General features: G+C 53.3%; 1 protein-coding gene across 2 annotated transcripts in view; it reads right to left on the reverse strand.

The window, feature by feature from the left end:
• The window catches only part of TRAF2 (TNF receptor associated factor 2), a 46809-nt gene that overhangs the window by 20656 nt on the left and 15200 nt on the right, over window positions 1-10953 (reverse strand). For both annotated transcript variants that reach the window (XM_025359550.1, XM_025359551.1), the window contains 3 exons: window positions 8769-8987; window positions 8045-8123; window positions 6893-6991 (listed from right to left, as the gene is read on the reverse strand). In XM_025359550.1, the coding sequence (XP_025215335.1) occupies window positions 6893-6991; window positions 8045-8123; window positions 8769-8956 (366 nt within the window). In that variant the 5' untranslated portion in view covers window positions 8957-8987. The remainder of the gene's footprint in view (window positions 1-6892; window positions 6992-8044; window positions 8124-8768; window positions 8988-10953) is intronic.

Here is a 10953-nt window from a genome sequence, read left to right on the forward strand (position 1 = left end):
GAGCCGGTGCTGCAGGCTAAGCGTCAGGTGAGGCAGAGGACTGTGGACGTCCACAGATGGCCAGGGTGGCAAGGGAAAAGGACACAGAGGGAAAGGAGGCCGTGCCAGCTCATCGCCACACCCAAGCCAGGAAGAATCTAGAATGTAGGATGCAGAACCCAGCCACCTCTCTGGCCCACTGCTGCCCCTGGCAGGGCTTCCTGGACCGTTTTGAGGGCTCTGCCCAGATGTGAGGGGTCGGGACAGCAAGGTGACGGGACGTGGCTGAACCCTTCCAGGACTGCCTGGCAGCCACGCTTCTCACAGACTCTAAGGTTGGGAAGCCACGTGGTCACAGGAGGAAGAACGGGGTGGCAGGCACCACAAAGGTGCTAGTGGAAGGGGAGACAAGGTGAGATGCAGGACGTGTCTGGGGAGCCACGTGGACCTGCTGGCAGACTGAATGTGCTCTTACAGGGACACAGAGAAGTCAAGAAGGACTCTCAGGCCTCTGGCCCAAGCCACAGGAGGTGCCGCCTGCCTCCATAAGGGGCCGGTGAGGTGTGGAAATAAAACTAAACAAGGCTTTTTGTTTTGTTTTGTTTTTTTGAGACAGGGTCTCACTTTGTCACTGATATGGTGTGGCTGTGTCCCCACTCAAATCTCATCTTGAACTGCAGCGCCCATAATCCCCGTGTTGTGCGAGGGCCCGGTGGGAGGTCACTGAATCGTGGGACGGGTTTTTCCCGTGCTGTTCTCATGACAGTGACTAAGTCTCATGGGATCTGACGGTTTTATAAAGGGCAGTTCCCCTGCACATGCTCTCTTGCCTGCTGCCATGTGAGATGTGCCTTTCCCCTCCTTTGCCTTCCTCCATGATTGTGAGGCCTCCCCAGTCATGTGGAACTGTAAGTCCATTCAACCTCTTTTTCTTTATAAACTACCCAGTCTCGGGTATTTCTTCATAGTAGTATGAAAAATGGACTGATATGGTCAACTAGGCTGGAGTGCAGGGGTGAGAATATAGGTCACCGCAGCCTCGACCACAGTCCCCACACATAGCTGGGACTACAGGCACACACCACCACACCCAGCTAAATTTCTTTGTATTTTTGGTAGAGCCATCTTGTGTGTTTTTTTGGTTTTTTTTGTTTTTTTGAGATGGAGTCTTGCTCTGTCGCCCAGGCTGGAGTGCAGTGGCCGGATCTCAGCTTACTGCAAGCTCCGCCTCCCAGGTCCATGCCATTCTCCAGCCTCAGCCTCCCAAGTAGCTGGGACTACAGGGGCCCGCCACCTCGCCCGGCCAGTTTTTTGTATTTTTTTTAGTAGAGACGGGGTTTCACCATGCTAGCTAGAATGGTCTCGATCTCCTGACCTCGTGATCCGCCCATCTTGGCCTCCCAAAGTGCTGGGATTACAGGCTTGAGCCACCGTGCCCGGCCATTTTTTTGTATTTTTAGTCGAGACAGGATTTCACTGTGTTAGCCAGGATGTTCTCAATCTCCTGACCTTGTGATCCACCTGCCACAGCCTCCCAAAGTGCTGGGATTACAGGCATGAGCCCTCACACCCAGCAGTAGAGCCATCTTGCCCAGGCTGGTCTTGAACTCCTGAGCTCAAGCAATCTGCCCACCTAAGCCTCCCAAAGTACTGGGATTACAGGCATGAACCGCTGTGCCCGGTCAGATTTAAACATGTCTTTTGGGAGAAGTCTGCTATGACTGGGAACAGAGAAAGGGAATGGAAGTCAAAGGAACATGGAGTTGAAAATCTGTTAAGTTTCTTGAATCATGATAAACATAAAATGCATCATCTTAACCATTTTTAAGTGCACAGTTCTGTGGTATTAAGTATGTTTCACTGATGTTACATAACCATCACCACCATCTACCTCCACAACCCTTTCCGTTGTAGAAACCTGAAACCCTATCCCTGTTAAACCCTAACTTCCCATTCCCCTCCTCCAGCCCCCAGCACCATCCCCTGGCTCTGAATTTGACCACTCCGGGGACTCTGTCAGTGAATTCATGCAGTATTTATCTTCCTGTGCCTGGCTTAGCTCACTGAGCACAACCCTAAGTTTTGAGGCAGGAGAGACTACAGCACATTCTGTACCGATGGGCGCAGCCCAGAGAGAGGAGGACAACGTGCTGAGAGGAAGGTTCCCGAGAGGCCAGGACATCAGAAGACCTGGCTGCAGGGCCCTTCATGGGGTGGGACGCGGGGGTCAGCAGCTCCATGGAAAGCTGGCTACAGCTCAGAAGCCCCAAGTGAATCAGGAAAGGGTTAATGACACCTCCCCGGAGAGGGGAGACCCTGCTCTGGACAGCACAGGCACTTGGGCTGGCTTCCCTTCAACCTCCCTGGGGAGTGTTCCTCCCAAACCTTCACACAGATGCTGCAACTACTCCTCAGAGGCGCCCCAGGGTACACGGGCCCGGCCCTCCAAGACCTCCTGTAGCACTGGTCCAAGCTAAGCCTGCCAAAGGAACCAACTCCCCGAACCCGACAGCGCCTTGCACTCTGCTACCCACTGACGGGACAGGACCCGGCCTCGGCCGCACTAGTGTGTAATGAGCCGTCATCAAGCTGAGTCAAAGAGGAGTCTCAACAACTACTATGGCTTATGAAACAACTATTACGGGTTACAAAACAACTATTATGACTTACAAAACAACTATTACGGCTTATGAAACATAAAAACGAATGCACAGTCAGTGTTCTTAGATTTAATTAAAAAACTGCTCTTTAGGCCGGGCGCGGTGGCTCACGCCTGTGATCCCAGCACTTTGGGAGGCCGAGGCAGGCTGATCACGAGGTCAGGAGATCGAGACCATCCTGGCTAACAAAGTGAAACCCCATTTCTACTAAAAATACAAAAAATCAGCTGGGCGTGGTGGCGAGCGCCTGTAGTCCCAGCCACTTGGGAGGCTGAGGCAGGAGAATGATGCGAACCCAGGAGGCAGAGCTTGCAGTGAGCCAAGATTGAGCCACTGCACTCCAGCCTGGGTAACAGAGCAAGACTCCATCTCAAAAAAATAAATAAAAAGTAAAAATAAAAAAGACTGTCTTTTAAAACATAATAAAATGGCTGGGCACAGTGAGTTCCCACCTGTAATCCCAGCACTTTAGGAGGCCAAAGCGGGAGGATCACTTGAGCCCAGGAGTTCGAGGCTGCAGCGAGCTAGGATTCCATCACTACATGCTAGCTTGGGCAACAGAGCAAGACCCTATCTCTAAAAATAATAATAATAATAAAATGCTCATAGATGAAATGATATGACATTTTCATTTGCTTTAAAATAAGCCAGAAAAGAAAAAAATATGTGTCAGGGTTGAAGGGCTGAAAGAAGGCTGGCGAAGGCTGGCTGGTGCTGTGGGGCAGCGTGCAGGCCTATGGGGCAGCGGCATGCCTCTATTTTCAGCCTCACTGCTCAGATGCGCTGCATGCTTGAAATGTCAAAAATAAAATACTTCTTGGCCGGGCGCGGTGGCTCACACCTGTAATTCCAGCACTTTGGGAGGCTGAGGCGGGCAGATCACAAAGTCAGGAGATCGAGACCATCCTGGCTAACACAGTGAAACCCCGTCTCTACTAAAAATACAAAAAAATTAGCCGGGCGTGGTGGCAGGCGCCTGTAGTCCCAGCCACTTGGGAGGCTGAGCCAGGAGAATGGCGTGAACCCGGGAGACGGAGCTTGCAGTGAGCTGAGACTGGGCCACTGCACTCCAGCCTGGGCGACAGAGCGAGACTCCGTCTCAAAAAACAAAAAACAAAACAAAAAAAACACCTTTCTCTTGGGACTTGGTACTTGAAATCCCCAGTGGGACCAGGGATGTCCTGCAGCAGATACATCTACACCAGCACCATCTGTCTCAGTCTTCTCCCCACTCACAGCGGGCACAGCTCAAAAAAATCAATATTTATTCAGCCAGAATTCAAAGTAAACATTTGACGCAAATACAGTCGTCATCCCTCTGAATGTCACTAGAATGTCCATGAGGCCGAGCAGACTTGGCTTTTCCCGGCCTTTCCGTGCTCGTGCAGCCCGTCTGTGTCCCCTCTGGAAGGTCTCCCTGCACCCCCACGGTGGACCCAGCTGCCAGAACGAGTAGCTCCGGGGCTGCTGGGGAATTCAGCTCTGCTTTTAGCGCTCGGCAAGCACTCCATCAACATTTACCTAAAGTTTCAAAAATCACTCGATTTGGCCAGGTGCAGTGGCTCATGCCAGTAATCTCAGCACTTCGGGAGGCCAAGGCGGATGGATCACTTGAGGTCAGGAATTCAAGACCAGCCTGGCCAACATGGTACAAAACCCCATCTCTACAAGAAATACAAAAAATGAGCCAGATGTGGTGGCAGGCACCTGGAGGCTGAGGCAGAAGAATCGCTTGAACCTGGGAGGTGGAGGTTGCAGTGAGCTGAGATCGCGCCACTGCGCTCTAGCCTGGACAACAGAGCGAGACCCTGCCTCAAAAAAAACTTAAAAATAAAAATAAATAAATAAAATCATTCAGTTCCTAGAAAGGCATCATTGCAAAGGACAAACATATTCAAAAGCTAAGCAGGATTTTCCCCTTTTCCAACAAAGTTCAGACCATCAAGAAAGAAAAGCAGCCTTAGCCTCAGGACTGTGTTCACAATAAGGCCCCAACTAGCAGCACACTCTGAGCAACCTGAGCGCAGAGAGAGGCGACTCAGGCCCAGCTATGCCTGCAGAGCTGGCTCCCAACTGCACGGAGAGGGTTTGATTTCCGTCCCCACGTGTGACATTTACAGCCAGTGAGAGGTTTTATCAATAAAATCAAAGGCCACAGCCAAGCTATTCCAGAGCAGTGCCTGCCCCTCCCACATGACCAAACCCGGCTCCTCTCAGGGACTTTCCAGAGCTCTCAAAGGTGCAGGCCAGGGACTTTCCACCCTGCGTGCCTGCAGGACCGCGTGGCACTCCAGCCCAGGGGCTGGCTATAGTCCCTGGCCCTCAGCCGGAGGCCCTCATAATTGTCACTGTTGCATCCCATAAGCCTGGAGGTGGCAGAGACCCCAGAGGCCTCAGGGTCCAGTGCAGAGCTGGGAACTATTATCCCACCTGTCCCCCAGGCACCTCTCAGTCCTCTCAGTAGCTATGCTACCCCTACCCCCTGCAGCCAGCTAGTACTCTGACCCTACCAGGGAGTCCCTGACCCTGGGCCACCTCCCCTGGGAGCCATCTCCCTTGCAGACAGCACTGGGCAATGACCAAGCTGCGCCTCTTTAGAGGAGCAGGGAGTGGGGTGTACGATGCCATGCACCATAGCCGCTCGTGCAGCAGAGCCACACAGGGGCCTAGAAAGCTTTGCATCGCACGTCGTGGCTGCGGACGGCCTGGCATCTCTGTCCACAGAGGCAGGAGTCTCGCTCCATGTCCAGGACACAATCCCCGGGCTAGGGAGGAAGCACATCTCGTTCACCCCAGATACAGCTGGGACGATTCTTCTGAAAAAACGAAACTTGGAGCCCAAAGACCACAAAGCAGAGACTCAAAAGATCGAGGCAGGCGTGGCCAGGCTCACAGGGCAGGGAGGGGAGAGGAGAAACCCACAGTAATGCAGGTCCAATTCCAACCCAGCCGGCAACACCCCAGGGTTCAGCTAAGCAGGAGATCCCAGACCCGGCCTGGGCAGGAAGCTCCCTTAAGTGCAGAAAGCCAGGGTTCCGAGCAAACAGCCCTCACAGCCTCACCAACCTGAGGCTGGACTGGATGGCATCAAGGTACCGCCTCACTGTGAGATTCCAATCTGTGACTCAGTGTTCACTGAACAATGACCCCTGCCCCTCCATTCTACTTCCTGTGCCTACGGATGTGATGACTCTGGGGGTGTCCCCAAGTGGAATCACAGAGGGTCTGTCCTTTGGTAACTGGCTCATGTCACTCAGCACACTGGCCTCAGAGTTCATCCCTGGGGAGTCTGTGTCTGAATCTCCTTCCTTTTTAAGGCTGAATCATATCCCACCGTGTTCACAGATCACACTTCCCATGTTTATCCATCATCCGTGGACACTGGGCTGCCTCTACCTTTGGGCTCGGTGGACAGTGTTACTCCAGGAATCCTGTACAAGGATCCCAGAGAGAAACCTCTTAAAGGGCACTCATTATGACAAGGAAGACTGCATAACTTGGCAAGCCGTAGTGGCCTTGACTAGCTCTCTCGGCACCTCCTGGCCTCTACACTACAGGTTAAGTTTCCAAATGCCTAAAAGGTGACATGAGAATCACACTGAAATCCCCAATGCGCCAGTGCAGGAACGCAAGCCCGCCTCGCCCAGCACACAGCTCGCCCAGTACACAGGGACAAACCACGGCCAACTGAAGTGCAGGCCACTGCCTATGTTGCTGTGACCATAAGACAAGGGTGTCCATTATTTCTGCAATTTCCAATGTCAACACAATTCAAAATAAGAAATCCTTTGTGGATACAAGAGACACAACAAAAACCCCCACCAAACTTGAAAGCCGCAGGCCCCAGTGCACAGCGATCTCCCCTTCATTCCCAGGAAATGCTACCACTTAGATAACCTTAGATAACCACGGCATGCCCAAGGCTCACACGGGCACCTCCAACCCTCACAGTTACCCCACGATAGTGGGATCCTGCACTCCCATTGACAAACAAGAAACCTGAGGCACAGAGAGGGTAAGTACCTCGCCCGAGGTCACACAGCCCTAGCTCCACGGTGCAGGTCTGTGCTCTGCACTACTTGTGTTTCTAAATGGACGTACTCTAAGGAGCAGCTCCGTCTCTTCCTCCACAGACATCAGACAGGCTTCAGCCCCAGTGAGAACGTGCAGGACAAGGTCCCGACCGCTGGGGGAGTGTGGGCGACTCCCGACCGCTGGGCTTCTGTCACCGTGCCACACACAGGCATCTTTACCTCATATTCTTTCAGGGTCCCCTTCCAGGTGCACCCATCAATGGGACAGACGGCCGGCAGGCTCTCCACCTCCCTGCGGGCAGCATTATCTGGGAAAGCCTGGGGAGAGGAACATCCCTCAGGTTAAACCTCCTCCCAGTCTCCCTGCTGCAACCGAGGAACACAGGCCACGTGTCCAAACCAACCAACACTGCGTCGCGTCGCCTTCCCAGGCCACTCCAGGAGCAGAGGATGACTCCCTGATTCCATTTTTTTTTTAGACTCACCTTGATGCCAAAATTTCCAGATCCTAAACTTCCTGAGTCTGCTAAGGGACAACTTCTGGCTGCCCTTTTTTTTTTTTTTTAAGGAGGGGTCTCACTTTGTAACCCAGGTTGGAGTACAGTGGCATGATCTTGGCTCACTATAACCTCCGCCTCCCAGGCTCAAGCGATCCTCCCACTTCAGCCTCCCAAGTGGCTGGGACTATAGGCGTGCGCCACCAAGCCCAGCTAATTTTTTGTATTTCTGGTAGAGATGGGGTTTCACTATGTGGACCAGGCTGGTCTCGAACTCCTGACCTCATGTGATCCACCCACTTCGGCCCCGCAAAGTGCTGGGATTACAGGTGTGAGACACTGAGCCTGGCCCCTGCTAAGTTTTTTGTTTTTTGTAGAGACAGGGTCTCACTATGTTGCCCAGGCTGGTCTCAAAATCAAACTCCTGGACTCAAGCAATCCCCCTGCCTGGGCCTCCCAAAGTGCTGGGATTACAGGTGTGAGACACTGTGCCCAGCCCCACCCATGGTGTTAAAAGAAACTGCTGGGCCGGGCACGGTGGCTCACGCCTGTAATCCCAGCACTTTGGGAGGCCGAGGCGGGCGGATCACGAGGTCAGGAGATCGAAACCATCCTGGCTAACACGGTGAAACCCCGTCTCTACTAAAAAAAATACAAAAAACTAGCCGGGTGAGGTGGCGGGTGCCTGTAGTCCCAGCTACTCGGGAGGCTGAGGCAGGAGAATGGCGTAAACCCGGGAGGCGGAGTTTGCAGTGAGCTGAGATCCAGCCACTGCACTCCAGCCTGGGCGACAGAGCGAGACTCTGTCTCAAAAAACAAAAGAAATTAAGACATTTTCTGTTTAACATTTTTGGCTTCAAGACATTTTACTTACCGAACTGCTTTCTAAAATAGAAATGCCTTCTTCATATATGCCCTCGTGAACACAGGCAGCACAGTTCTGAGGCCCAGAGCTAGGGGGGAAAAAGACAAAAAAAAAAAAATCCCACCGTGAAACTTAATACAAAAAGTAAATGAACACCATTTGCTTCAGTTCAAAAACCTACCTCCACACCGCAGTTTCTTTAAACTTTCTCATCGTTAGTGAAACCAACAGCAGGCAAATGTTAAAGGGACATGTTTTAAACCCCAATATTCACAGGACAATGTTTCTATCTCTCCCCGATTGTGAAGAAGGCGCGCCTGAACTGCCAAGGACACTGGCTGCAGTAACTCAGGTGCTGCCGGCTCTCCCCATAGGCCGAGCTGCTGCTGACGTGCAGAGGCCACGCCTCTCACACCACTCGAGCAGCCAAAAGTGAGCAGTAGGCGGCACTTTAAACCTTCCAGTACTCACATTAAAAATAATAAAAAGGTGAAATTAACTATAACGATGTATCATATTTAACTCCATATATCCACAATAGTATTTCAAATTGTCATTTTAAAATTATTAATTTTACATTCTTTGTGGTAAACCTCCGAAATCCAGGGAATATTGAAAACTGGAGCACATCTAAGCTGGACCCGGCTCTGCCAGGAGCTACCAGGCTGGGCAGCGTGGCCCTAAGGCTGGCCTGGCCTGCCTGCCCCTCCTCCCAGCCTGCGGCCCCGTGCACCTGAGGATGCTGGCCAGGCAGAAGGAGCAGTAGCGGTGGCCACACTGCGCCTGGAAGGGCCTGCGCAGGACGTTTCCACAGGCGGAGCACAGGTACTTGGCTTCCAGCTTGGTCCCCAGGAGGGTCTTGGAGAAGCCAGGCTGTAGCAACTCCAAGGAGCCAGGGGGGGTCACGCTAGCTGCAGCCATAAGAGCTGTGACCCCCGCGAACAACCAAGCCCTAAGGAAGAACACACAGCACGTTACACCTCAATTCCAGAACAGTCCTCGAGAGAAAACCAAACCGATGGTGATCAGTAGCAGGCGATGGTGAGGGGCCGGGTCCCCACTGACCTGCAGTCAAGACTCGGAGAAGCAGAATTGCAGAGCTTTGGGAAGCCTTGGAGACCCTCTAGTCCCATCTCCCGCCGCTAGTACGGAAACTCAGGCTCAGGCAGGGTGGGGACCACATGGCTGGCATCCACATACCCAACCCACAGCTCCAGAGAGGCACAGACGCACGGGCTTCCTGTCATGCACACCCCCCTCCCCAGCCAGAGGAACAGGCTGCCTTCCTGTTAACATTAACGGTCAGAGGCTCTCAAGGCTCTAGGCTCTTCGGTCTCCCCCATGGTTCCCACAATAAGCATGTTTTAGAGTGGTGGATGCCTTCTGAAATATCTTACCAAACCCACTGGGCAGGAGATGCCTGACTGCCAGCACTCAGGCCCTACAGGCACTCAGGAGAGAGCCATGCCGCCAGACCAGCCCCTAGAGCAGCAGTGCAGCACACCTGGGGTTGGCTAGTGCTTTCCCTTTAGCTACCCATGGGTTTCCCCTCACTTCAGATGATGCACGTGGCCTTCAGAGCCCTCCATGAGCCAGCCCTGCCCTGGCCCCTTGCTGTCCACTAGAACTCAGTCAGCCCCACCAAGGCAGCCACGGACGGCCTTGGTGCCCTGCACCACGCCCTCTCCTTCTGCCTCTCTAGGCACCAAGGCCACCACAGATGGCCTCAGCCACTCTGTGCCGTGCTCTTTTCCTGCCTCTCTGAGCACCATCCAGCCAATCGCTGCACCCTACCCTTCCTTTTGGATTAACTGTGGCTCTTCCTCCCTCAGTGTCCCGGGCAGGGACTCCACTGGGCTCTGCTCTCCTGTAAGAGCACCCCCAGGTGGGTTTCCCTCTCCCCTTCCCATCACGGAGCTCCTGTTGTGCGGGAATCCCAGGAAGGGGCCTGGTCAGGGTTGGGCTGATGCTGAGGACAGAGGAAGGGAACAATGAGGATGCCTAGACCCACTCATTAGGCAGAGTGAGCACACAATGAGAGTGAGCAGTTACCCGGCACACTAAGCGTTTTCTCTCTCTCTCAATGAACTACAAATCTCACACCTGTAATCCCAGCACTTTGGGAGGCTGTGGTGGGCAGATCATGAGGTCAGGAGATCGAGACCATCCTGGCTAACACGATGAAACCCCGTCTCTATTAAAAATACAAACATTAGCCGGGCATGGGGGCGGGCGCCTGTAGTCCCAGTTACTCGGGAGGCTGAGGCAGGAGAATGGCGTGAACCTGGGAGGCAGAGGTTGCAGTGAGCCGAGATCACTGGGCGACAGAGCAAGACTCCATCTCAAAAAAAAGGGGGAGACAGGCACTCGGTCCCCGTCAACCCTGTAAGCGGTTTGGGTAAAGCTTGAGTCCAAAGACTTCAAAGCTTCTGGCTGAAGTCAAGTTTATTCACACGTGCTGGCCCCATCAAGCACAGGGAACTTCCGGGGCACAGACGCCCAAGAGAACAAACTCGAAACACAACCAGACGGCAACCATGGAGCTGCCCAAGCAGCAACAGGAAGCTGTGGATTAGAGGCAGACCCGTGCATCTCCACAGCCTCATACCTGGAACCAGGGCCAGGCATGAGGACCTGAAACCCCCAGCTCCTTCACAACGGCCTCCAGCGCCTTCTTGCGGTCGCCATGGGGGCACGTGTCACCTGATGCTCACCTGCCACACTCCGCCTTCCAAAAGCAGCCTGAGGGCCAGGGCTAGCTCTAAGTATGCTCTGTCTCCGGTCCTGGCCCCTGAGAGCCCAAAGAAAGGGGGTGGGAATTGGGGTCATCTCTCTAGCAGGAAAGCAGTCTTTTTTTTTTTTTTTTTTTTTTTTTTTTAAAGAGTCTCCCTTTTGCCCCCCGGGGGGGGGGGGGGGGG

Source organism: Theropithecus gelada, chromosome 15 (genome assembly GCF_003255815.1).
Source record: "Theropithecus gelada isolate Dixy chromosome 15, Tgel_1.0, whole genome shotgun sequence".
NCBI classification, from domain to species: Eukaryota; Metazoa; Chordata; class Mammalia; order Primates; family Cercopithecidae; genus Theropithecus; species Theropithecus gelada.